Source organism: Melanerpes formicivorus, unplaced genomic scaffold (genome assembly GCF_026170545.1).
Source record: "Melanerpes formicivorus ecotype bairdi unplaced genomic scaffold, bMelFor1.0.p_v2 SCAF_8, whole genome shotgun sequence".
NCBI classification, from domain to species: domain Eukaryota; kingdom Metazoa; phylum Chordata; class Aves; order Piciformes; family Picidae; genus Melanerpes; species Melanerpes formicivorus.
In genome coordinates, this window is record NW_027142360.1 from 1,586,322 (window position 1) to 1,614,105 (window position 27,784).

A 27,784-nucleotide genomic window follows, 5' to 3' on the forward strand; every position below is an offset into this window, starting at 1 on the left:
CTAATCCAAGACCACCTAATCAACTAACCCATGGCACCAAGCACCCCAGCAAGTCTCCTCCTGAACGCCTCCAGTGATGGTGACTCCACCACCTCCCCAGGCAGCCCATTCCAATGGGCAATCACTCTCTCTGTGAAGAACTTCTTCCTAACCTCCAGCCTAAACCTCCCCTGGCACAGCCTGAGACTGTGTCCTCTTGTTCTGGTACTGGCTGCCTGGGAGAAGAGACCAACCTCTGCCTGTCTACAACCTCTCTTCCCAAGGAGAGTTTGTGTATCTCAGCACTCTGCTTTTCCCTTCAGGTAGTTGTAGAGAGCAATAAGGTCACCCCTGAGTCCCCTCTTCTCCAGGCTAAGAGCTAAACTTGCAACCCCCGCACCTCCACCACATCAGAGCTTTACTCCCTGAATGGAGATTTACCTTCTGAATAAATCACCAGACTAGCTCAGAAGTTTGAAGCAAAAATGAAACAAAAATGAAGCAATATTTACAAAAAGTGAACTAAATCTAAAAGTGTAAAAGGCAATAAACATATTCTGGATATATTTGCATATATTTACAATTCAAAACCCCCAGAAACACTCCCTTACACAAATTCAGCTCTTCTCCTCCTCCCCCATACAAGGGGAAGAGGGAGAAAGCAGACAGGGAGAGCCTGCTGCTACTTACCCATAAGAAGAATCTCAGCCAAGGTTGGTGAAGCAAAGCCAAAGCAGCAGCCAGAGCAAGGAAGAAAAGAGAGAGCAAGTAAGCTGTGCTGCAAGATATTCAATGCACCAGTGGGATGATGCTGACCTCTCTGTTGTTCTCATTCTGTGTCCAATCCCTAACATTATTTATCTCCTACTCATATTCTCTGGAAAATTCCTGTTTACAATTAGTGTCTAAGCTAGGTTGCTAGCTCTAGCTGTAACACATAGAAGCAGAAGATATGGGGCTAGAGGTACTGTTGGATAGAAACTTCTTTACAGAGCCCTGGAGCAGGCTGCCCAGAGAGGTTGTGGAGTCTCCTTCTCTGGAGCCTTTCCAACCCCACCTGGATGCATTCCTGTGCAGACTGCCCTGGCTGATCCTGCTCTGGCAGGGGGGGTTGGACTGGATGATCTCTGGAGGTCCCTTCCAACCTCTAATGTACTGTGGTACTGTGACACTGTGATAGAGCTAACTGCAAAATAATGTGATGAGAGAAGGAAAAAGAGAACTGGTGGCTTAGTGGAACCCCCCTGGATCAGAGGATGGGCATTTGAATATGGCTGAAAATGTTGATCAAAGGTTGGGGAAATGAGATGGAGTACAAAAGGATTTTCCTTGGTGCAGGCATGCAGGCAAATCTGTCCCCCCAGAATCTTCAGTAGCATGCAAAGTGTCTGAGCTCCTTGTTCCTCTGAATGGCCTGGGGGGTTGGTTCCCCACTGTGACACAGCCAGCATACAGGGTAAGCTGCAAGAGCCTGCGTGCTGGCTTTTCAAGTTCCGCTCCTGTTGATGGCTCATTAACAACATCAGCATCATCTCAGGCACTGGGAAATTGCAGAGGTCTTCTGCCTGGTTTTCCTATACCTTAAAAATGTAACTTACCTGCCTTACCCCTCCCAGAAACCTTGGGATTTGAACATCAGCTGTCAGAAGCAGCCAGCGCAATGTCGCGTGGCCTCTCTCGGTTTTCACTGTGAGGCAGTTGTGAAACGTTCCAACAGCTCCCAGGCTCTTGCAGTCATCAGCATTATGTGACCAACACTGTAAGCATGAGGAAGATCATCATCATCTAGAGAAATTAGATGATGCAATATTTTTTGTAGTAGTAGGAAAGCATTGGGTGAATGAGGATAGTTTCGTGTCTCAGTTTCTCACCTGAACAACAGGTACCATAAGAATGTAACGAGCGGGGCTGCAAGATTGATGGTGCCAAAATGGATACAAGCATTTTAAGGTAATGTTTAATTGGACACCAAAGGCAGCACTCTCATGGAAAATGTTTGCTCATATGGCTAAAGACTGTGTCCCTTTATCTTGTGCCTCACACAAGAGGTGAATTAAAATTACATGGCCATCTTTATCCTGGAATGTCCTAAGCTTTGAATGATCAGTCCCAGAAGCCTAACATTCAAGTAAGCTATGGATTTTTGAGGGAAATAGATGAGAAACCCAGCAACAAATTCTGCCTGGAAATACTATGCAACCATGAGATAAATATATCCTATAGAAGCAGAGAATCACAGAATGGTCTGGAATGGTTGGAAGGGACCTCCAAAGGCCACCCAGCCCAACCCTCCCTGCAGCCAGCAGGGACATCCTCAACTAGCTCAGACTGTCCAGGTTGCTTTTATGATGTATGATGCCAAAATGAATAAAAGTATTGTAAGGTAATGTTTGACTATTTGGTTTTTCCCCTGTGCCTGAATCAGAGCTCAGTTTCTTGTTTGGAGAGCACTCAGCAGCTACTATAGCACAGAACTACAGTCAGAGCATCTCTCAGGGGGAGCTTTAACAGTGATGATTCTGATTTCACAAACACTTGGTGGTCTTTGACAGTGACTCTTTAACTTTCAATTCCTCATTTGCTTCTTTGTGTGGTCTTTGTTCAGCAATTCTCTAATAAAATAATTATTTACTAATTCACAGGAACAACCAACTTGAAAAGCAAAGCAACTGTGCTGAGCCACAAGTGTGGTTTGAAAATACATCTCTCAACTACTTGGGGCTCTTCAGTCTGGAGAAAAAAGGGCTCTGAGGAGACCTTATTGTAGCCTTCCAGTATCTGCAGGGGGCTACAAGAAAGCTGGGGAGGGACTTTTGAGGGTGTCAGGGAATGATAGGACTGGGGGGAATGGATCCAAGCTAGAGGGGAGATTTACATTAGACATTAGGAAGAAGTTGTTCCCCATGAGGGTGGTGAGAGCCTGGCACAGGTTGCCCAGGGAGGTGGTGGAAGCCTCATCCCTGGAGGTTTTGAAGGCCAGGCTGGATGTGGCTGTGAGCAACCTGCTGTAGTGTGAAGTGTCCCTGGCCATGGCAGGGGGTTGGAACTGGATGATCCTTGAGGTCCCTTCCGATCTTGGCAGTTGGCCTCTGCATTTCCCACTGGTGATGTGAAGTGTTTGTTTACCCTTTGCCAAGACAAACCTGCAGTCATGCCTAGCATGGGAGAAAGAGAATTGGGAATTTTGTTTTCCAGTGTCATTTTGTAATTCAGAGTAGACAAGGCATAGAGCCCCACACTGAACACCAGCAGACAAGTACTGATCATTGCTTGAGGAAACCCCTCCTGTGCACTGAATGAAGCTCTGCTTCTCGGGGTTGGATGAGGCATGGGTTAAAGGGTTGAAGTACATTGGCAAAGACAGCCTGGGCACTTCCCTTCTTTCTTGGTACCCTTGTTGTGTTAGTGTAAAATACTGTTGCTAGTAGCTATGGGGAGTCACAGCTCTCTGAAGAGAGACCTTTTCTTCAGTAATAGGCTCTCTTGAGGCATCTTTCTATCATTTACACTTTCAACCTTCAAAAATTGTATTCCAACCAAATAGTTGTTTATTCAGTGCCAGGGATAAGTACAGAATCCTGCACCTGGGAAGGTGCAGTACAGGCTGGGAGGGGATCTGATGGAGAGCAGCCCTGAGAAGGACCTGGGAGTGCTGGTGGGCAACAAGTTCTGCATAGGACAGCGATGTGCCCTGGGGGCCAAGAAGGCCTATGGGAACCTGGGGTGCATGCAGAAGAGTGTGTCCAGCAGATCCAGGGAGGTTCTCCTCCCCCTCTACTCTGCCCTGCTGAGACCACACCTGGAATATTGCATCCAGCTCTGGGCTCCCCAGTTCAAGAGGGACAGGGATCTTCTGGAAGAAGTCCAAGGGAGGGCTCCAAGGATGCTGAAGGGACTGCAGCTCTGCCTGGGGAGGAGAGGCTGAGAGCCCTGGGGCTGTTTAGTCTGGAGAGGAGAAGACTGAGAGGGAATCTGATCAATGTCTATCAATAGCTGAGGGCTGGGGGTCAGGAAGGAAGGGACAGGAACAGCCTCTGCTCACTTGTGCCCTGGGATAGGGCAAGGGGCAATGGATGGAAACTCCAGCACAGGAGGTTCCACCTCAACATGGAGAAGAACTACTTCACTGTGAAGGTCTCAGAGCCCTGGAGCAGGCTGCCCATTGAGGTTGTGGAGTCTCCTTCTCTGGAGCCTTTCCAGCCCTGTCTGGATGTGTTCCTGTGTGACCTGTGCTGGATTCTGTGGTCCTGCTCTGGCAGGGGGGCTGGACTCAGAGATCTCCAGAGGTCCCTTCCAACCCCTAACATCCTCTGATCCTGTGTACAGACAGGGACCATGTAAAAGATGTTGTTACTTGTGTGTGCTTTTGTCATTTGATGAGATAGGAGGCACTCCTGGAGGTTACAAGGGTGGATTAAAATAACAGCTATAGTTTTTTGGTAACATTTGTATGCAAAATGTTAGCCTGAATTTACTGTCTCAGTTCACAGGTAAAAGTAGGAAGTGGTTGCTCTGAATGATTTGCTGTTTGATTTAATTAATCTTTCAGGACCATTGACCTGCAATCTCAGCCACAGTAGCTGGAATTTTTATTTACATTTTAGATCTGTGCTGTTCTTTTCTTCTCTGCCTCTGGCACAATTTGAGCTGTGTGAGATTGCCTTTCCTCTTAGTAAAGAGTTTTTAGCTTGAGAAATTCTAGCTTAGAAAATTCTATTTCATGTTTTGTCTTCCTCTCCTCCCCATCTGTCACTAGTGCTTGTTTCTGTGAAACACCTGTGGTTTAGGTCTAGAAATTGGCTTTGTCAGCTGATTCTCTGTGGAAGCAATGGAAGTCATGGTAAGATGTATTTGAGGAACAATCTCTCTTTCTTTTATTCTTTAGGTACCTGAAGCACCCATCCCATCACTTACCACATTCCAGATGGCAAATGATGGCTCAGAGCAGAAAAGCAGAAAGCTGTTAAAGCACCTCTTAGTTTATAGTCCCTCATAAGACCGTTGACAAGCAGATCCAGAGCAGTAAGATCAAACTGAGTAGTAAGCAGAAACTGTTCTCAGTCCTGGATGACTTAGAATGGGAAATTAAATTTCCACTGGCAATGATGTACACTGCTCAGATGAGCTTCTCTGACAAAACCCCACAGCTTAACAAGGAGCTGCTTTCTGGCCTAAACCATGGCTCTTCCATTTGCAAAGAGTCAAACATGCAAGTTTGGCTCTGCTCTTGAATGTAGCTTAAATTCATAGAATCACAGAATGGGCTGGGTTGGAAGGGAGCTCCAAAGGTCATCCAGTCCAACCCAGCACTCAGCAGGGACATCCTCCACTAGATCAGGTTGCCCAGAGCCCTGTCCAGCCTCACCTTGAATATCTCCAGGGATAGGGCCCCAAACACCTCCCTGAGCAACCTGATCGATCCAGTATTCCAGCACCCTCATGGTGCAGAACCTGTTCCTAACATCCTGTTTATGCCTAACATCACCTCTTTGACTCCACACTGGAGCAAATGTGGAGAGGTAATGGCAGGGTGGGTACTAAAAGTGAAGAGATTCAAATTGGCCTGTAATCAGGTAAAATCAATGACCTGTGTAAACATATCATTTCTTCTTTCTCATTTGTCAGAGGAGAAAGTGCAATGTTCTCTTCACCCCAAGCAAGCTGCTTTTCCCCTTTAGTTAGCTTATATCCTGCTTTTATAGATTTTTCACATTTCTTTGTGAATTGTATTAAGAGGGTGTCAGCTTGAGGAATACTGTCTCAGACAAAGCTGAAAGATCATAGGATCAGAGGACCTTAGTGGTTGGATGTGACCTGTGGAGATCTTCCAGTCCAATCCCCCTGCCAGAGCAAGACCATAGGATCCAGCACAGGTCACACAGGAATACATCCAGACAGGGCTGGAAGGGCTCCAGAGAAGGAGACTCCACAACCTCTCTGGGCAGCCTGCTCCAGGGCTCTGGGACCCTCACAGTAAAGAAGTTCCTCCTCATATTGAGGTGGAACCTCCTGTGCTGGAGTTTCCATCCATTGCCCCTTGTCCTATCCCAGGGCACAAGTGAGCAGAGGCTGTCCCTGTCCCTTCCTTCCTGACCCCCAGCCCTCAGCTATTGATAGACATTGATCAGATCCCCTCTCAGTCTTCTCCTCTGCAGACTAAACAGCCCCAGGGCTCTCAGCCTCTCCTCCCCAGGCAGTGCTGCAGTCCCTTCAGCATCCTCGAAGCCTTCCTTGGACTCTCTCCAGCAGCTCCCTGTCCCTCTGGAACTGGGGAGCCCAGAACTGGATGAAATATTCCAGGTGTGGGCTTACTAGGACAGAGTAAAGGGGAAGGAGAACCTCTCTTGATCTGCTGAACACGCTTCTGCATCCTACTGCCTAATGAACCTATTGCAGTGCACTTCTTATAGTCACAGTATCACAGTATCACAGTATCCCGAAGGTTGGATGACACCTCAAAGATCATCGAGTCCAACCTGTCACCACAGACCTCATGACTAGACCATGGCACCAAGTGCCACATCCAATCCCCTCTTGAACACCTCCAGGGATGGGGACTCCACCACCTCCCTGGGCAGCACATCCCAATGACCAATGACTCTCTCGGGGAAGAACTTTCTCCTAACCTCCAGCCTAAACTTCCCCTGGCACAGCTTGAGACTGTGTCCTCTTGTTCTGGTGCTGCTTGCCTGGGAGAAGAGACCAACTCCCTCCTGGCTACAACCACCTTTCAGGTAGCTGTAGAGGGCAATGAGGTCTCCCCTGAGCCTCCTCTTCTCCAGGCTAAGCAACCCCAGCTCCCTCAGCCTCTCCTCACAGGGCTGTGCTCAAGGCCTCTCCCCAGCCTTGTTGCCCTTCTCTGGACACCTTCAAGTCTCTCAATGTCCTTCCTAAACTGAGGGGCCCAGAACTGGACACAGGACTCAAGGTGTGGCCTAAGCAATGCAAGGCAGAGTACAGGGGCACAATGACTTCCCTGCTCCTGCTGGCCACACTATTCCTAATGCAGGCCAGGATGCCATTGGCCTTCTTGGCCACCTGGGCACACTGCTGGCTCATGTTTAGGCAGCTGTCAATCAGCACCCCCAGGTCCCTCTCTGTTTGGCAGCTCTCAGCCACTCTGCCCCCAGCCTGTAGCTCTGCATGGGGTTGCTGTGGCCAAAGTGCAGCCCCTGGCACTTGGCCTTGTTGAATGCCATCCTGTTGGACTCTGCCCATCTGTCCAGTCGGTCGAGGTCCCTCTGCAGAGCCCTTCTGCCCTCTAACTGACCAACATCTGCTCCCAGCTTGGTGTCATCTGCAAATTTGCTGATGACTGGCTCAATCCCCTCATCCAGGTCATCAATGAAGATATTGAAGAGGATGGGGCCCAGCACTGATCAGCAGGAATTCTTAGTGTATTTGTCAGTTTAGATGTCCATTCTGATTTGAAGATGAAAGTACTGCCTTCTTTTGGAACGTTCATGCACCTTTGGTGGGCAGGAGAAGTTGTAGGTGGGGTTTTTTTGGTTGGTTGGTTGGTTGGTTTTCCTGTGAATATAGGAATTCCTTGTTTGTGTTTGACGTTCTTTTGAGTTTGTATTAAAAAAAAGGAAGGCTGGATTACTTCTCACAATTTTGCTTTGGGAAGGTAGCCAGTTCCATCTGTTGCAGATCTTGATGGGAGTTAGTGAGAAACCTCTGACTTCATTGGTTTTCTCTCCTGTACAATAAATTAATCCAGGAGGATTTTAGAGGCTTGTGCAACACATAAATTGTACATAACCTATAGACAGACCAAAGTCACTCAGTCAGTAACTGACAGCTCAGGAAGTGCTCTCACGTAGGCTTCTCTTTGTGATAGATGGAAGGATCCCTTCTTCTGTGCATCCCTTCTTCTATGCATGACACTGTCCCCCACAGCAAACTGCTGGCTAAGCTGTCAGCTTGTGGCTTGGACCACAGCACTCTGAGCTGGGTTAGGAATTGGCTGGAGGGCCAAGCCCAGAGAGTGGTGGTGAATGGTGCCACAGCCAGCTGGCGGCCAGGCACCAGTGGTGTCCTCCAGGGATCAGTGCTGGGCCCTGTGCTCTTTAACATCTTCATTGATGATCTGGATGAGGGGATTGAGTCAGTCATCAGCAAGTTTGCAGATGACACCAAGTTAGGAGCAGATGTTGGTCAGTTAGAGGGCAGAAGGGCTCTGCAGAGGGACCTCGACCGACTGGACAGATGGGCAGAGTCCAACAGGATGGCATTCAACAAGTCCAAGTGCCAGGGGCTGCACTTTGGCCACAGCAACCCCATGCAGAGCTACAGGCTGGGGTCAGAGTGGCTGAGAGCTGCCAAACAGAGAGGGACCTGGGGGGGCTGATTGACAGCTGCCTAAACATGAGCCAGCAGTGTGCCCAGGTGGCCAAGAGGGCCAATGGCATCCTGGCCTGCATTAGGAACAGTGTGGCCAGCAGGAGCAGGGAAGTCATTGTGCCCCTGTACCCTGCATTGCTTAGGCCACACCTTGAGTCCTGTGTCCAGTTCTGGGCCCCTCAGTTTAAGAAGGACATTGAGAGACTTGAAGGTGTCCAGAGAAGGGCAACAAGGCTGGGGAGAGGCCTTGAGCACAGCCCTGTGAGGAGAGGCTGAGGGAGCTGGGGTTGCTTAGCCTGGAGAAGAGGAGGCTCAGGGGAGACCTCATTGCCCTCTACAACTACCTGAGGGGTGGTTGTGGCCAGGAAGGGGTTGGTCTCTTCTCCCAGGCAACCAGCACCAGAACAAGGGGACACAGTCTCAAGCTGTGCCAGGGGAAGTTTAGACTTGAGGTGAGGAGAAAGTTCTTCACTGAGAGAGTCATTGGTCATTGGAATGTGCTGCCCAGGGAGGTGGTGGAGTCACCATCCCTGGAGGTGTTCAAGAGGGGATTGGATGTGGCACTTGGTGCCATGGTCTAGTCATGAGGTCTGTGGTGACAGGTTGGACTCGATGATCCTCGAGGTCCTTTCCAACCTAAGTTATACTGTGATAGTGTGATACTGCTGTACCATAACATGTGTTATGTGTCTTAACTAATCACTTCTCTTGTGTAAGGAGCCCTCTTGTTCTAGAGGTACCAGACACACTGACTTGTTGGCTAATTTTCTCCAAAAGAAACTGGATTTCCTCTCCTCAGCAGTGTCTCTTGGGTTGTTGTGGAGATGTTTTTACTAGCACAGAGTAATATAAATCAGGACTGTCCTGACAGTAGGATTGCATTAGGGTCTTATAAGATATTTTGAATTAGAGATTTTCAGTAATTGAGGCTGGCTTTGCTTTTTTCACAGAGGATTGTTCTCTGATTGTAAATGTTGCATGGCTTTAAAGAGTCTGGAGGAGTAGTTGTTCAAAGCAACAATTGGAGATGTTGGAAACATTGCACAGAAGAATTCTCTACCTAGTGAAAACCAGATTTAAGTCCTTGCATAATGTCTCTTAGGAGAATATAGATACCCCAAAATACAGATACCAGAGACAGTATTCCCAGCTCCTGCAAAACAGTATTGGAAATGTGGATGCCTTGGGGGTTTTAGGTTTAGGCACAGTTGAAAAGGAAATGGCATCAAGGCTTGCAGATTTCCTGCAGGCTGGAGATCTCAATAAGGCATTCCAAGAGCAGCCACCAACACTCTGCTTCCAAAGCAAAGTATGTTCTTCTGATGCTCATCATGCTTGCCAGGCTCATTGCTGCAGGGTCCTCCTGCAGTCTGCATCATCTTGCCAACACATTCAGTGCACTTCCACTTGTTCTAGAGAGCCCTGTCCGACGGGGTGGAACTCAGAGTGCTTATGGGGCAGTGAGGAACCTGGAAGCACTGACAACCCTAACTCAAATAGCTTCTCAGAGCTTCTAGGCTGACCAGGAGCAGGGTCTCAGTCAGAAGCTCAGAAGGAAGCTTTTTGGAATCAGAGCTGCCTGCCAGAGGAGTGCTGAAGTTGGACTTGGAAGTTGCTCAGAAGCAGGGAAGCCTTTTAAGGCTTCCTGAATGCATTGCTTCAGGAGAGGCTTCTGTTCTTGCAGAGTCTGTGGGTGTTGGGGACTCCTGCTGAGATCTGCCTGGGAGACCTGGAGATTGCCAGGCATTTTCTTCTCTGCGGGTTATCCAGATACAAGCAAAAGAGTTTAGCATTGGAGCTCAGGCAGGAGCTGCAGGGCTGAGTGTTCTGCAACAGGAAGCACTCCAGCACTTGGGAAACCAGATCCAGTCCAGCATTTGTGCTTTGGAGTAGAACACAGACAGCTTGTGAAACAGCTTTCCACAGTGTCACACACTGGGGGAAAATGTCTGTAGGCTTGTTTTCTGTTGTAAGTTTGTTTCAGGGAAGAGAAAGGTCTTGAGTTTACAGGCAGCCACGGTTGGCATAACAGTTCCACCAAACCTGGCACCGGACTGCACATTTGGCTAGTTCTGGAACAGCTTTAAGTGATATCAACTTGCTGTTCAGGAGCAGAGGTGCAGAGGGTGAATGAGAAGATAGTCCTTTGTCTTCTGGTTTTGATAGCAGCATAGATAAAGCTTTTTCTTTGTCTGTAATACGCTTGGGAACTGTTGAAATAATTTTACTAAGAAAATAGTGATTTTTATGGCAAACCACAGTCTCACAGTCTCACAGTATCACCAAGGTTGGAAGAGACCTCGAGGGTCATCGAGTCCAACCTGTCACCACAGACCTCATGACTAGACCATGGCACCAAGTGCCACATCCAATCCCCTCTTGAACACCTCCAGAGATGGTGACTCCACCACCTCCCTGGGCAGCACATTCCAATGACCAATGACTCTCTCGTGAAGAACTTTCTCCTCACCTCAAGTCTAAACCTCCCCTGGCGCAGCTTGAGACTGTGTCCTCTTGTTCTGGTGCTGCTTGCCTGGGAGAAGAGACCAACCCCTTCCCGGCCACAACCACCTTTCAGGTAGTTGTAGACAGCAATGAGGTCTCCCCTGAGCCTCCTCTTCTCCAGGCTAAACAACCCCAGCTCCCTCAGCCTCTCCTCACAGGGCTGTGCTCAAGGCCTCTCCCCAGCCTTGTTGCCCTTCTCTGGACACCTTCAAGTGTCTCAATGTCCTTCTTAAACTGAGGGGCCTGGAACTGGACACAGGACTCAAGGTGTGGCCTAACCAGTGCAGAGTACAGGGGCCCAATGACTTCCCTGCTCCTGCTGGCCACGCTATTCCTGATGCAGGCCAGGATGCCATTGGCCTTCTTGGCCACCTGGGCACACTGCTGGCTCATGTTTAGGCAGCTGTCAATCAGCACCTCCAGGTGCCTCTCTGTCTGGGAGAGGCCAAGCCATTAAAAAAGGGGCAACAAACCAAACAAAAATTAACAAAAAACAAACACCAAACCAAACCCCAGACAACTAAACCTTATCTTGGGGAAATTTTATCCCCAGTCCTCTGATACTTTTTGTCCCCATAACCTGCTTTTCAAAAATCATCTTTTCTAGCTAACTAGTCAAAGATAGTTTCAGTAGGTAGCCATTCTCATGGTATAGTCCTAGTCTGTGTAGCTCAGATAACTGTTAAGGACACCAGCACCATCTGTGTAAATCCATCTGACACTTTGCATACTGATGCAGTTATTAAAGGCTGTAAACCTGGGGCTTGTTTTTGTCTAGATTACCTATGTGCAAACACATCAGATAACTAATGACAGAGTCGTATCACTGCTTTAGAAGTTCTCCTAGCTCTCAGCCACGAGCTGCCCAGGGCAGAAGGACAGAGAAGACATTTTAGCCCTCCCCAAGGAGTGAGATACAAATGCTCCACACTGGGTTGGAAGTTTAAATGGAAATTCTATTTACAAATATGTACAAAAGGTATTCAGGTAGAAGGATTCCATTCACAAATTAGGCTCAGAGCCTTCCAGAAATCTTCACCCCCCTCAGCCTCAGCACCCCAAAAGCAGCCAAGCTGTGCCCCCCCCGCCCCACACCCCCCTAGACCCAGGCCTACTGCAGGCTTCCCCAGGCCCTGTGGTGTAGCTGGAAATTCACTGCCAAGGCCAGGAGAAAACTTCTCCCCCAGAGACTATAAGATAAGGCTCTTCCCATGATGAAGAGAGAAGAGAGAGAGATTTGCTATACACATCCCTTAAATAGTGAGATACAGGCAAAGGGACAAACTGCCCCACTTTCCAGCCTCTGGAGGACTTCTCTTTATGGTTGTACCAATGAACTTGTGGCTTCCCTCAACCTACAGAAGTCTATTACAGGCTCACAGGCTCAGAGGATGTTAGGGGTTGGAAAGGACCTCAGGAATTCTTCAAGTCCAACCCCCTGCCAGAGCAGGACCAGAGAATCCAGCACAGGTCACACAGGAACACATCCAGACAGGGCTGGAAAGGCTCCAGAGAAGGAGACTCCACAACCTCTCTGGGCAGCCTGCTCCAGGGCTCTGGGACCCTCACAGTGAAGAAGCTCCTCCTTGTGTTGAGGTGGAACCTCCTGTGCTGGAGTTTCCATCCATTGCCCCTTGTCCTTCACAGCATGCAACTGAGCAGAGCCTGTCCCCTCCCTCCTGACCCCCAGCCCTCAGACAAACATTTATTAAATCCCCTCCCAATGAAGTTTTATCCCCACTCACACTTGCTTTTTCTTTCCTTTCAAAAAAGTTGGGTTTTCTTCTGCCTACTTTGTACTGCTTGCTCCTGTTTCAGATTTTAAAAACAACTTTCTTTTTTCCAGAGTGAATAAAAAAATTAGGTCTGGGATTCTCCTTTTCCTACAAAGTTTGTTCCCCATACTTAAAAGTGACTTCTGTAGTGTGTGTTTATTTCAACATACTAATTAATCTTGCCAGTCTGAAACAGGTACCTAGGTAGGGGTTTGCATTCATCACAGTACCTGTAAAATAGATGTGAGTGAAGTGTTTTGTTCCTTCTCTTCCAGGCTCATGAGGCAACCCTGGAGGCTAGGGCCAGCCCAGAGCTGAGTGATCGCATGCAGCAGCTGGAAAGGGAGGTAACTCGCTACCGGGAGGAGTCTAGCAAGGCTCAAGCTGAAGTGGATCGTCTCCTGGAAATCCTGAAGGAGATGGAAAATGAGAAGAATGATAAGGATAAGAAGATAGCAGAACTGGAGAGGTGAGAATGGTGTAAAGTTTGTAGAGGAGCAAACAGAGCTGATGAAAGTTAGAGGTAACTTGGTCCATCTTCCCTGTCTTAAAAACCTCAGAGTGCCTAGTTTGGGAAAATATGTTTAGGATTTGTCATCCTTTGGTGGATTTTAAGCAAAAAGATGTCTTACTCTGTGCTTTCATTACCTGGCTGCTCAAAACCAGAACTGATATAGGCAGAGGTAGAAGGGTAGGTAGTGCTGTGAGGAAATGGAGGTTACTTTGAAGAGCTTGTGATCCTCGTCACTGAGGTTCCGCTGACAAGTGGCATCTGAAACTCTCTGTACCTTAGGGACTAGGGACACAGGTGAGCATCAATTCATGGGAAGCCAAAGAAACAGATTTGCTTTTATCCAAACAGAATGGGAGCCAGTTCCATTTTTCTGTCTTGCTCAGGTATTCTTTCTAGACTTTAATGTTCCCCCCAAAATTCCATGACATTCCATGACATTTTAATCGCAATTACGAACAGCAGCTCTTGGGAAGGACTTGAAACAGATTTTGTTGGCAGTCATTTTCTTGCCAAGAGGAGTTTCCAGCCAGTAATACCTGTTGGGGTTTTTTGTTTCCCATTTGCAGTGAAGAATCTCTGACTTGGAACCACAGAATGGAAATGTGTTCATTCCTATTTGCCTCGTGTCAGAATAGTCTTCCTAGTGTCTGTCTGACCACTCTTTAACTGCTCTGCCTCTAGTGTCAGAGCAAATGAGCAGAGGATGTCACAGGTTCTGCACAGTGGCAGGGGTCACCTGTTCATTGCTCTCATTATAGGCCCCTCTGAAGTACTTGAAAAGCTCTAAACATCCATTCTTGTTTCCTTGAAAGTGATAGAGCTCTGAAACAATCCAGCTTCTCATCTGAGTCTCTTCTCTCTCTGTGCTTGTAAGCAGCATCCTGTTAGTTGTTATTTTTAAGTCTCTGTACCTATGATGTAAGCTTGAACACTCAAAAGTGAGGCTATGGCATTTTTAACTGTCTTCTTATTTCCAAGGGACATAACTTTCAGCCTCTTGCTACACGATGTATTCAGAAGAACATTCAGGTAATAGGTTGACAGATGAGGTGCATTAAGTATAGACATGACAAAGCTGACCAGCAGTTACAAGTCCTGTTTGCCTGTGTGCTTTTTTCCAGGCCCTTAAAGGCACTCATCTCTCAGGTGTGAAGTTCACAAGGCCATCACCTGAGGGCATGCAAGGTGGCTAGGGATCAGGGTATAAGCAACAAACTTTCATTAGAAGTAAGGTGTGGGGAAGAAGTATGTTCCTTCATTTTTTCCATGCCCAGAAGTAATTTCTGTTTAGGAAAAGCAGATCAGAAATGTTCATCATTCCTCAGCCCAATTGCTGGAAGAGATTGGAGTGGCAAGAAGATCATTTTCTTTGGCCTGCTTTTAATGCAAGTCTGATTGATTTAGTATTTCTTTTCATGAAGTTATCATTCAGAAACTCTACTCAGGATCAGGACTTGCAGTACCAAACACTGAATACATACATAAAAGTGGTCCAGAATCCAGAGAGTTTATAGTCTGCAAAGCAAAGATAACAAAGAAGAGCAATGAAGATGGGCCTCTCTCTCTGATAGATCAGAGCATTGGCACCCAGTCTTCAAAGAGTTAGACAGGAACCTTTACTTTGCAAAGATGCAGTCCCAGAGATCTGCAACAGAATCATTGTTTTTCATGGTACAGTTTTTCTTGCTCTTCCAGGCACCACCAAGCTGTTACTACCTCAGTGAGAACAGGAGTTCCCCTCATGACTGGACACCATTCCCTAGCAGACACCATTGCCTAGTCAGTGCATACTTTGACTAATCAGTGTAATCCATTCCTTCTTCCCCCCTGATCCTTGCTCTTAATAAAAAAAATAGAGCAGTCCTCTTCTCTTTCACTTGTCATCTCCTACCAGGACCAAGAAAATAGAGGGTGTCTTCCATTATTTCTAGCAATTAGAAGAGGTATTTCAGCTAAAGAAATGACTACTTTTGCTATCAGCAGCCATGCAAATCAAGGGGGAAAAAATAATGTAAGAAATTCACCTTCTCTAACCACTGCAAATGGAAATGGAAAAAGCCTTCAAGATGGCGGTGCTGGGCTGACCGCTGGACTCCAGGTCTTTTCCAGCCTTAGTGATTCGATGGTCTAGAGACCTAAAGTATCTCTTCTTAGTGTGATGGATTAGCAAAGTGTCAACACCTGGAACAGTTTTTCAGTTCAGAAAAAGGGGCAAGATTTCAGACACTTTGCAGTGAGGTTTTGATGAGTCATTTCTCTTTTTCTAAGTAATTGTTGGCATTTCTATGTGGCCTTAGTTGTTTTCGGTTTCTCCCTCCAATTCCTGTTCTCTGGAAGCTTGCTTTCCCCCTGTGGGTTTTTACCCAAAGCAGGGGTTTTGGAATGCCTATTAAATGTGGAGGTTGGTCTTGGTTTTATCTACCATGCTTGTATGTAAAGTCTTCTTTCCTAGCTGAAATGTTATATCCAGGCACATTACGTAGATGTTTTAGAGCTAGGGTCTTGGTTTCCTGCAAAGAAGAGATCTCTGACCTTGTAAAAATCCTTCCTAAGCATGCCAGGCATTGTCTTGACTTCTAATGCTTCTACAGCTGTTCAAACTGTGCTGTGCAAAGAGCCCTAGTGCTAGCAGAAGCATTTGCCAGCAAGCAAAGAAGGTAAATATTACTGTGCCTATCAGGAGCTGTTCCTGTTCCATGTAGAGCAAGATGAGAAGGAATAAGTCACATTCAGAGGGTTTTTCAGAAGTTTCTCTCCCTGGAGTTTTCCCTTGTGCTAGTTTTGTGGGACAACTAAGACCATACAGCAGCAGCAGCAGAGAAATAATAATGTGGTTTCACCCACAGAAGGAGTCACCTGTTAGGGAAGGTATGTATAGAGGAACAGAGATGGAGAAAAGATAGGAGGAGAGGAAGATGGAAGGAAAAGGAGCAAAACTTCTCCTAAGGTTTTTTCAGTGATGGCAAGGCTGCCTTCCCTTCAAATGAATATGCAGAGGGAAATGCACTCTTCAGCAACTGTTGCAATTACTGGGTGGGGGAAGTTGTTTTTCAGCTCAGAATGGGAAAAGAGAGAGTGAAAACCGTGGGTTAAATATGGTGCATGCTGTGGAAGAGACTCCAAGAGACTCTGGAGTCAATGTGAGACTGAAAGCAGGAGCTCATTAACTTGTCTTCTCTGGGGGCAGCACTTTGCATTCCCTTGCAGGAGGGTGGGCCACCAGCCTGTGTTTCTTCTGGGGGGAGCAGCCCTGTGGGTTTTGTTTTGTGGATGCAGAGAGGGTTGTGTAGCTGTCTGGTTATTCACTTGCTCTGTAACTAACCGTTTGCTTTTTGTATTGCCACTCCGTGCTCTCCTGTCCATCTGTAACTTTTCACTCTGTGTTTTGTTTCCTTCCTCACCTTCTCTTTCCGTTCACCCTGTCACCCCCGGCTCCCTCGAGCTGTTTTGTCTTGCCCGTGTGGGGTTTTTCTGACTGTCCTCAGCCAGCACTCCTCCCGCACACAGCACCCCCCCTGCCGGCTGCCAGTCCCCGCCCCGCAGCACCTCGGGGGGTTTGTGTGGGACTTCCTGGGAAAGTGAGTGCTCTGGAAGGCTTCTGGTTCCTGCCAGCTGGAATGTCACCGCTGGCTGCCCGCCTGCTGCTGCTGCTGCTGCTGCTGCTCTTTGGGTCTGCTGCAATGATGCTGTTCTCCTTGGGTCTAACAGGGGTTAGTTATGTCAAGGACAAGTCCTATCAGTCTCTGCCTTCAGCCTGTGTCACAGCGGGTGTGCCTGTGGGCCAGAGGAGTTTTGCTGCTCTTCTCCCGAGTTTGACCTCCACAGAAGCTGTTGCTCTTTTGTCTGATTCTCTTGCTATGTTTTGCCCTTGGTTCTAATCTCTGCTATCAGTTCTGCCTGAACCAGCTAACACTCAAATGTCTCACTGATTAGTGGTCAGTATTGACTTACTCTTCAGTTTTATTATGATTATCATCCTGAAACAAGACACACACACACACAAAGAAAAGATAAAGCACGTGAATCATCTGGGTCATGAGCATCAGGGATGGGTAGGTTATACACAGAGGTATTTGTGCATATATTGTGCAAATAAGAAACAACTTTGTTCTAGAGAGGGGGCATAAATCCCTGTCCATGTGTTGCTTCAGGAGTAAGCACTCAGTGAATATATCTGGAAGTCCTCATTTGAGTTACACACATGAAATGGATTCAATTTGTCATGCTCGCTGCATATGACAGGTAGTCCTTGTAAAGACACAAGGCACTACCATCTGATTTTTATGAAGCTAACTTGGCTTTGATTTGGGAACAAAGGAAGACAGTACTCAGCTTTGGAACAGCAGCAGGTCTGTGAAACACAGCTGGGAGCTCTGGCTATTATAAAAGGGAGATTTTAAGGAGTTTCTCCAAAAAGAATTAAAGGATGCCCTGTTCAGGAAGAAACCTTCAAGCTTTTGATATAGGGCAGCCAAAAGGTGAACTCCTTCTTCTCAAGAGTAAATAAGATCAAAAGATTAACAGACAGGGGGTGATCTCAAGGGAGTGCTGAAAATGTGGGCAGTAGAAGGAAGTATCTTACACTGTATGTCTTTGAGACAGTGACATGTTTGTGTAGTGGTCCATGAAGGATAAATGGAGAGAAAAACTGGCTGCATTCTTCATCAACTTTATGGTTTCCTAGAATAGTGTAAAAGAAACTCTATCAGTAAATGATTCCCTAAGTCAGCAATTTGGAGTTGTAGGATCATAGAATTATTAGGGTTGGAAAGGACCTCATGGATCATCCAGTTCCAACCCCCCTGCCATGGCCAGGGACACCTCACACTACAGCAGGTTGCTCACAGCCACATCCAGCCTGGCCTTCAAAACCTCCAGGGGTGAGGCTTCCACCACCTCCCTGGGCAACCTATGCCAGGCTCTCACCACCCTCATGGGGAACAACTTCTTCCTAACATCCAATCTGAATCTCCCCATTTCTAGTTTTGCTCCATCCCCCCCAGTCCTGTCACTCCCTGACACCATAAACAGTCCCTCCCCAGCTTTCTTGTAGCCCCCTGCAGATCCTGGAAGGCCACAAGAAGGTCTTCTTGGAGCCTTCCCTTCTCCAAGCTGAATACCCCCAACTCAGTTGAGAGATGTATTTTCAAACCACTACTTGTATCTTATCACAATTGCTTTCCTTTCCAAGTTGGTTGTTTCTGTGAAATAACTTTTTTTTAGAGAATTCCTAAGGACCACATCAGGGTAAATCAGGAACTTTCTCCTCACCTCAAGCCTAAACTTCCAAGTTAAAGAGTCACTGTCAAAGACCAAAAAGTGTTTGTGAAATCAGAATCATCACTGCTAAAGCTCCCCCTGAGAGATGCTCTGACTGCAGTTCTGTGCTATAGTAACTGCTGAGTGCTCTCCAAACAAGAAACTGAGCTCTGATTCAGGCACAGGGGAAAAACCAAATAGTCAAACATTACCTTACAATACTTTTATCCATTTTGGCATCATACATCATAAAAGCAACCTGGACAGTCTGAGCTAGTTGAGGATGTCCCTGCTGGCTGCAGGGAGGGTTGGAATGGGTGGCCTTTGGAGGCCCCTTCCAACCATTCCAGACCATTCTGTGATTAATAATAATAATAATAATAATAATAATAATAATAATAATAATAATAATAATAAAACCAGGTTGGAAGAGACCTTCAAGATCATCGTATCCAACCCATCAACCAATCCAACACCACCCAAACAACTAACCCATGGCACCAAGCAACCCAGCAAGTCTCCTCCTGAACACCTCCACTGATGGTGACTCCACCACCTCCCCAGGCAGCCCATTCCAATGGGCAATCACTCTCTCTCTATAGAACTTTTTCGTAACCTCCAGCCTAAACCTCCCTGGCACAGCCTGAGAGTGTGTCCTCTTGTTCTGGTGCTGGCTGCCTGGGAGAAGAGACCAACCTCTGCCTGTCTACAACCTCCCTTCAGGTAGTTGTAGACAGCAATAAGGTCACCCCTGAGTCTCCTCCTCTCCAGGCTAAGCAACCCCAGCTCCCTCAGCCTCTCCTCACAGGGCTGTGTTCCAAGCCCCTCACCAACTTTGTTGCCCTTCTCTGGACACCTTCCAGCAAGTCAACCTCCTTCCTAAACTGAGGGTCCCAGAACTGGACACAGGACTCAAGGTGTGGCCTAACCAGTGCAGTGTACAGGGGCAGAATGACCTCCCTGCTCCTGCTAGCCACACTGTTTCTGATGCAGGCCAGGATGCCATTGGCCCTCTTGCCTGCCTGGGCACACTGCAGGCTCATGTTCAGCCTACCATCAACCAGCACCCCCAGGTCCCTCTCTTCCTGACTGCTCTCAGCCACTCTGCCCCCAGCCTGTAGCACTGCCTGGGGTTGTTGTGGCCAATGTGCAGAACCTGGCACTTGGATGTGTTCAATCTCCTGCCCTTGGCCTCTGCCCATCTGTCCAGCCTGTCGAGGTCCCTCTGCAGAGCCTCTCTACCCTCCAGCAGATCAACTCCTGCCCCCAGCTTGGTGTTGTCTGCACATTTACTGCTGATGACTGACTCAATGCCCCCATCCAGGTCATCAATGAAGATGTTAAAGAGCACAGGGCCCAGCACTGATCCCTGGGGCACACCACTGGTGCCTGGCTGCATAGTATTTCAAGGCCGAATTTGTTGCTGGGTTTCTCATCTATTTCCCTCAAAAATCCATAGCTTACTTGAATGTTAGGCTTCTGGGAATGATCATTCAAAACTGAGGACATTCCAGAATAAAGGTGGCCATGTAATTTTAATTCACCTCTTGTGTGAGGCACAAGATAAAGGGACACAGTCTTTAGCCATATGAGCAAGCATTTTCCATGAGAGTGCTGCCTGTGGTGTCCAAAGGATGTAGCTGAATTTGTGCCCCCAAAATGCCCAGTGAGGTGATACCTCTCACTGCAAATTTCAGCAACATTTATTCACGTATATCAAGCATGGGTTTGTGATGGAAAGAAGTAGCCAGCCCTCGAGGTAGTCCAGCTCCAGCTCTGGGCACACAGAGCTATTGAACGTTTCAAGCTAGGAACTGAAGGGGTAGTTTCTTCCTTCTCAGTGTTGCTTTATCATCACACCAGGTGAACATTACACTTGAAGTCCCATATCAAATTTCAGAGAGGGAAAACTGGTCCATTTTATTTCAACATCACTGCTCTAAACAGATAAGCATGTGAGATGCAGGCTCCTTTACTTAAGATGTCTGACATTATGTCTGTGTTCAGAAGACAAGCATCTGCCCTCTGAAAGTCAGCCTTTGTTCAAGTGCCCTAAAATCAGCACTCAAAGTCACTAATTGCTTTTGAAGCCGGCATCTAAGAAGAGGAAAGAGAGAAGAGACCCTCCAGTAATTGCAAACCCATCTGCAGGGAGCAGCAGAAAAAAATCTGCCCTAGTGATTTGACAGTGACTGCTCAATCTATCCTTACCTGTCTAATATCATGGCATATCCTTCTCCCATGTGGCCTTTACTTAGCAGTCCTTTCCCCCACCGCTCTCTCCCTTCTCCTGTGTTTTGGGAGAAACTGAAATGTTGTGACATTGCAGAAACAGCTGAAACAAGGTCGAAGAACCCAAATTAGTCCAGTCCTTGCCATGGTGAGAGGTCAGGGCTGGTGCAGGCTTTGGCTGAATGAGCTTGTTGTGTTATCCCATCATTAAACCACCTAAGCCCTGGTATTATTTCCATGCTCAAGCAGGCAGGACTGAGAGAGAGAGTGATTCACAGCCTCACAAGATGTTAGGGTTGGAAGGGACCTCTGGAGATCTTCAAGTCCAAGTCCCTGCCAGAGCAGGACCAAGGAATCCAGCACAGGTCACACAGGAGCACATCCAGACAGGGCTGGCAAGTCTCCAGAGAAGGAGACTCCACCACCTCTCTGGGCAGCCAGAGACCGTCTCCTTTGGACACGATGATCTTGAAGGTCTGTTCCAACCTGGTCTATTCTATTCTATTCTATTCTATTCTATTCTATTCTATTCTATTCTATTCTTTGTTAAATTCAGCAGTGGGCTGGAAGTTTGTGTTACCTACTAGTCCAAGACTGAGGATCTGATCCTGGATCCTCCAGGAAGGACCCTGCACTAGAGACATCCTTATGAGTAATAAGAAGCACTGCTTGTGAACTTTTTTGAAGGCTTTTTTTCCCTGAGGAATGTCCTGTTTATTTTTATCATCAAATGAAGGTGGTTATCAAGCATTCCTTCTGTCTGTTAACTCTGATGAATATAGGAGTTGTCATCTAATGATTTACAACTGGCCTTTATGGTGGAATACTGGGCTTTGTTTAGCAATATATAACTGCTAGAGGAGTATAGTGCCAGAGCTGGGATTTAATTACAGCAATGGCAAAAGCAGAGGAGAAAGCACAGCATGTAAATGCTGAGCTGAGTTTACATATCAGGTGTCCATTGTTACCTGCCTTGACTACACCTCTTCAAAAGCTGGTGTGTAGCTTTGCTTCAGTTATCATCTATGAGTGGTGTGAGGGTATCCATACTCACAAATTAGTGTGCAAGGAGTGAAAAACCTCAAAAAAACAAAACCACCAAAAGCTTCCTCTTATAAAATTGATACAGAAAAAAGAATAGAATAAACCAAACCTTTATTAGAATAAACCAAACCAGGTTGGAAGAGACCTTCAAGATCATCGTGTCCAACCCATCAACCAATCCAACCCACCCAAACAGCTAACCCATGGCACCAAGCACCCCATCAAGTCTCCTTCTGAACACCTTCAATGACGGCGACTCCACCACCTCCCCGGGCAGCCCATTCCATAGCGCAATCACTCTTTCTGTATAGAACTTCTTCCTAATATCTAACCTGAACCTCCCCTGGCGCAGCCTGAGACTGTGTCCTCTTGTTCTGGTACTGGGTGCCTGGGAGAAGAGACCATCATCAGCCTGTCTACAACCTCCTTTCAGGTAGTTGTAGAGAGTGATAAGGTCACCCCTGAGTCTCCTCTTCTCCAGGCTAAGCAGCCCCAGCTCCCTCAGCCTCTCCTCACAGGGCTGTGTTCCAAGCCCCTCACCAACTTTGTTGCCCTTCTCTGGACTCGTTCCAGCAAGTCAACCTCCTTCCTAAACTGAGGGGCCCAGAACTGGACACAGTACTCGAGGTGTGGCCTAACCAGTGCAGTGTACAGGGGCAGAATGACCTTCCTGCTCCTGCTGGCCACACTGTTCTTGATGCAGGCCAGGATGCCATTGGCCCTCTTGGCTGCCTGGGCACACTGCAGGCTCATGTTCAGCCTACCATCAACCAGCACCCCCAGGTCCCTCTCTGCCTGGCTGCTCTCCAGCCACTCTGACCCCAGCCTGTAGCACTGCATGGGGTTGTTGTGGCCAATGTGCAGAACCCGGCACTTGGATGTGTTAAATCTCATGCCGTTGGATTCTGCCCATCTGTCCAGCCTGTCGAGGTCTCTCTGCAGAGCCTCTCTACCCTCCAGCAGATCAACTCTTGCCCCCAGCTTGGTGTCGTCAGCAAATTTACTGATGATGGACTCAATGCCCTCATCCAGATCATCAGTAAAGATGTTAAAGAGCACAGGGCCCAGCACTGATCCTTGGGGCACACCACTAGTGACTGGCTGCCAGCTGGATGTGGCACCATTCACCACCACTCTCTGGGCTCGGCCCTCCAGCCAGTTCCTAACCCATCGCAGTGTGCTCCCGTCCAAGCCATGGGCTGACAGCTTGGCCAGCAGTTTGCTGTGGGGGACGGTGTCAAAGGCCTTGCTGAAGTCCAGGTAGACTACATCAACAGGCCTCCCCACATCCACCAGGCGGGTCACCTGATCATAGAAGGAGGTCAGTTTGGTCAGGCAGGACCTGCCCTTCCTAAATCCATGCTGGCTAGGCCTGATCCCTTGGCCATCCTGTAAGTGTTGTGTTATTGCAGTCAGGATGACCTGTTCCATGATCTTGCCTGGCACTGAGGTCAGGCTGACAGGCCTGTAATTCCCTGGCTCATCCAACCGGCCCTTCTTATGGATGGGCACCACGTTGGCAGCTTCCAGTCCTCTGGGACCTCGCCAGTGAGCCAGGACTGCTGGAAAATTATGGAGAGTGGCTTGGCCAGCTCATCTGCCAGCTCTCTCAGCACCCTAGGATGAATCCCATCTGGTCCCATGGACTTGTGGGGATCCAAGCTGCTAAGGAGAGTTCCAACTACCGCCTCATGGAACATAGGGAAACTGTGCAGCTCCCTGGCTCCTTCTGCTAGCTCTGCAGGCCAGCTGTCAGGAAGACGTTCTGCCCTTCTAGTAAAAATTGAGGCAAAGAAGGTGTTAAGTATCTCTGCCTTTTCCTTATCCTTGGTTACAATGTTCCCCTCCGTATCCACCAAGGAGTGGAGGTTTTCCTTCCCCTTCCTCTTACTATTAATGTATTTATAGAAGGACTTTTTGTTGTCCTTCACAGTAGAGGCCAGTTTAAGCTCCAAGTGTGCTTTTGCCTCCCTAATTCTCTTCCTACAAGACCTAGCAACATCCTTAAACATTCTGTGGGTTGCCTCCCCTCGCTTCCAAAGATGATACACCCTCTTTTTTTCCCTCAGTTCCATTAAAAGTTCATTGCCCATCCAGGCTGGCCGTCTGCCCCGGCGGCTCATCTTCTGGCACACTGGCACAGCCTGTCCCTGAGCCTTCAACAATTCTTCATTGAAGTAGGTCCAGCTCTCCTGGACCCCTTTGTTTTTAAGGGCTTTATCCCAAGGAACCCTCTGAATTAGTTCCTTGAGTAACCCAAAGTCTGCCCTCCGGAAGTCCAGAGTGGAGGTCTTCTTGCCGCCCCTCTTGGCTTGACCAAAAACCGAGAATTCAATTATCTCGTGGTCACTGGACCCCAAACACCCTCCAACCACCACATCACCCACCAGTCCTTCCCTGTTGGTGAAGAGGAGGTCAAGCATAGCCTTGCCCCTGGTAGGCTCTCACAGCACCTGGGATAAGAAGCTGTCCTCCATGCATTCTAAAAACCTTCTAGACTGTCTCCTCTCTGCCGTGTTGAGTTCCCAGCAGATGTCAGGCAGGTTGAAGTCGCCCATGAGAACAAGGTCCGGAGATCTTGAGACAGCCTTAAGCTGCCTATAGAATGCTTCGTCAACATCTTCCTCCTGGTTGGGTGGTCTATAACAGACTCCAACCAGGGTGTCTGCCCTGCTGCTCTTCCCTCTAATTCTTATCGACAAGCATTCAACCCGATCGTCCCTAATCTCCAGCTCAATGGCATCTAGTGCCTTCCTGATGTAAAGGGCCACCCCTCCACCCCTTCTTCCTCGCCTGTCTCTCCTGAAGAGCTTGTAACCGTCAACTGAATAGAAATAGAATAGAATAGAATAGAATAGAATAGAATAGAATAGAATAGAATAGAATGGAATAGGATAGGATAGGATAGGATAGGATAGGATAGGATAGGATAGGATAGGATAGGATAGGATAGGATAGGATAGGATAGGATAGGATAGGATAGGATAGGATAGACCAGGTTGGAAGAGACCTTCAAGATCATCGTGTCCAACCTATCATCCAACTCTAATGGGCAATCACTCTCTCTGTGTAGAACTTCCTCCTGACCTCCAGTATAAACCTCCCCTGGTGCAGCCTGAGACTGTGTCCTCTTGTTCTGGTGCTAGCTGCCTGGGAGAAGAGACCAACCTCTGCCTGTCTACAACCTCCCTTCAGGTAGTTGTAGACAGCAATGAGGTCACCCCTGAGTCTCCTCCTCTCCAGGCTAAGCAACCCCAGCTCCCTCAGCCTCTCCTCACAGGGCTGTGCTCCAAGCCCCTCACCAACTTTGTTGCTCTTCTCTGGACTCGTTCCAGCAAGTCAACCTCCTTCCTAAACTGAGGAGCCCAGAACTGGACACAGTACTCGAGGTGTGGCCTAACCAGTGCAGTGTACAGGGGCAGAATGACCTCCCTGCTCCTGCTGGCCACACTGTTCCTGAGGCAGGCCAGGATGCCATTGGCCCTCCTGGCTGCCTGGGCACACTGCAGGCTCATGTTCAGCCTACCATCAACCAGCACCCCCAGGTCCCTTTCTGCCTGGCTGCTCTCAGCCACTCTGACCCCAGCCTGTAGCACTGCCTGGGGTTGTTGTGGCCAATGTGCAGAACCTGGCCCTTGGATGTGTTCAATCTCCTGCCCTTGGACTCTGCCCATCTGTCCAGCCTGTCGAGGTCCCTCTGCAGAGCCTCTCTACCCTCCAGCAGATCAACTCCTGCCCCCAGCTTGGTGTCATCAGCAAATTTACTGCTGATGGACTCAATGCCCTCATCCAGATCATCAATAAAGATGTTAAAGAGCACAGGGCCCAGCACTGATCCTTGGGGCACGCCACTGGTGCCTGGCTGCCAGCTGGCTGTGGCACCATTCACCACCACTCTCTGGGCTCAGCCTCCAGCCAGTTCCTAACCCAATGCAGTGTGCTCCCGTCCAGGCTATGGGCTGACAGCTTGGCCAGCAGTTTGCTGTGGGGGACAGTGTCAAAGGCCTTGCTGAAGTCCAGGTAGACTACATCCACAGGCCTCCCCACGTCCACCAGGCAGTCACCTGGTCATAGGTGAAAGCGTTGGATCTGTAGCTTGTCTGGGAATACAGTCAGAATAAAGGGGAATCCAGTAATCGCCAATGAAATCACAACGTTAGTGCTCCCAGGCCGCCTGTGCTCACCTTTGTGCTCTTTGATCTGTACTTTCATGCACACAGCTGCACACTCAAACCTTCTCTCTCTATGGCTCTCCATCTCTTCCCCATCCCTTTAAATATCAACTAATAAGAAAGGAAAAGACCAGCCATCATTCTTTTTAACAGGCAAAGGTAAACAGAAGTAGCCTTTGCACTTACACTGACACAAGGAGGATCAAGTGCATGTTACTGATGAGCAGAGGGCTGGAGATCCTCTCCTCTGAGGACAGGCTGAGAGAGTTGGGGTTGTTCAGCTTGCAGAAGAGAAGGCTCCAAGAAGACCTAATTGTGGCCTTCCAGGATCTGAAGGGGGCTACAAGAAAGCTGGGGAGGGACTTTTGAGGGTGTCAGGGAGTGATAGGACTGGGGGGAGTGGAGCAAAACTAGAAGTGGGGAAACTCAGATTGGATGTCAGGAGGAATTTCTTCCCCATGAGGGTGGTGAGACACTGGCACAGGTTGCCCAGGGAGGTGGTGGGAGCCTCATCCCTGGAGGTTTTTAGGGCCAAGCTGGATGTGGCTGTGAGCAACCTGCTGTAGTGTGAGGTGTCCCTGCCCATGGCAGGGGGGTTGGAACTGGATCATCCATGAAGTCCCTTCCTACCCTGACAATCCTGTGATTATTCCCCATCAAACTGCTTTGAAGGAAAAGGTGAAGCTTTAAATAGACAGAGTCACTCCCTGTCAAACAAGTGGAATTCAAGGGTTGACTAGAGATGAGATGAACTTCTCCCTAAGTATGTATGAGACCGATGTTTCAGATTCGTTTTGCTCCCTTTAACTACAGGGCCATGATGGAAATTCTAGCTGGGACCATCAACAGCTCTGAAATATATCTGGTTCTCAGAAAAGCTTCTGAAATGTTCACATCTCACCAGCTTTGTGTATCTGTACCCAGTGCTCAGATTTAAGCTGGTTCTGTCTTTGCCACTGACGAGATGGCAGTTGGAAAGCCCAGATTTCCGCCGGGCTGCCGGTGGGGGCTGCAGTTGTGTCGTGTCCCTGTGTGCCTGGCGCGTCGGAGCTGGGCAGAAACGCTGCTGCTGCTGCTGCATCTTCTGAGGCATGCTGCAAGTGTGTCTTCTGGCTTGAAGAGAAAGAGTGCAAACTAAAAATTGTTGGTTTGCTCTGTAATGAGCATGTCTTGGTATGTCTCTGGTCCTGCTTGCTTGGGGCTGCTTCCTGGCTATGCTCCTCTGCTCAATTTCACTGATGTAGCCCTCTGCACCGAGGCTTCACCTCCAGCCTGTAGCAAAACTCCACTGATTTCCCAGTAGCTGGCAATTTCAGGTACCTGCCTCATTTTTGGTTTGATTGGTAGCACAGTTCCAGATTTTCTCTAGTTTTAATGTGCTTTCAGACACACATGATGATCATTCTAAAAACCCATCCTTTTGTAAACTACTTTGACCCACTGTAAAACCCATGGGAAGAGGGGCTGGCAGGTACACACAGGTTACCTTTCTTCAGAAGGAGGGATTTATTCCCTAACAGGATGAATATGTAGCAATAATTATTCTCCATTCAGATGCTGTGCAGCTGGCTAAATACTACTGCTGTAGCACACAGGGAATGGCAAGTGACCTCAGAATTGCATTTCAGGTACTGTTTTGCCCTCATTTTTTTGCCAGCAAAAGATGCTACCTTCAGTAGCAGTGGAAAGAATAGTGGATTGAATGCAAACTCTGCAGGGCTATTCTGAATCCTAACCTGTACTGGATTGAAGAAACAATATCACAGCATCACCACAATTGAACCAGGAGCTACAAGGACTCTGAAACTTTTGTAGTCCAGACTCAATAACACTCATTCAAAAGCCAAGCTTCCTGTCCCATGTGTGGGCCCCCCCCCCTCCCCCCCCCCCCCCCATTTATTCCCAACCTAACCAAGTGTTGAGTTTCCCTTTTTGGTCCACTTTTGTTCAATTTGAGC

The 27,784-nt window shown here is 48.1% G+C and overlaps 1 protein-coding gene across 10 annotated transcripts in view; it reads left to right on the forward strand.

The window, feature by feature from the left end:
• The window catches only part of ERC1 (ELKS/RAB6-interacting/CAST family member 1), a 435,845-nt gene that overhangs the window by 190,797 nt on the left and 217,264 nt on the right, over positions 1–27,784 (forward strand). For all 10 annotated transcript variants that reach the window (XM_068141805.1, XM_068141804.1, XM_068141809.1 and 7 more), the window contains one exon: positions 12,881–13,074. In XM_068141805.1, coding sequence (XP_067997906.1) covers positions 12,881–13,074 — 194 coding nt within the window. The remainder of the gene's footprint in view (positions 1–12,880; positions 13,075–27,784) is intronic.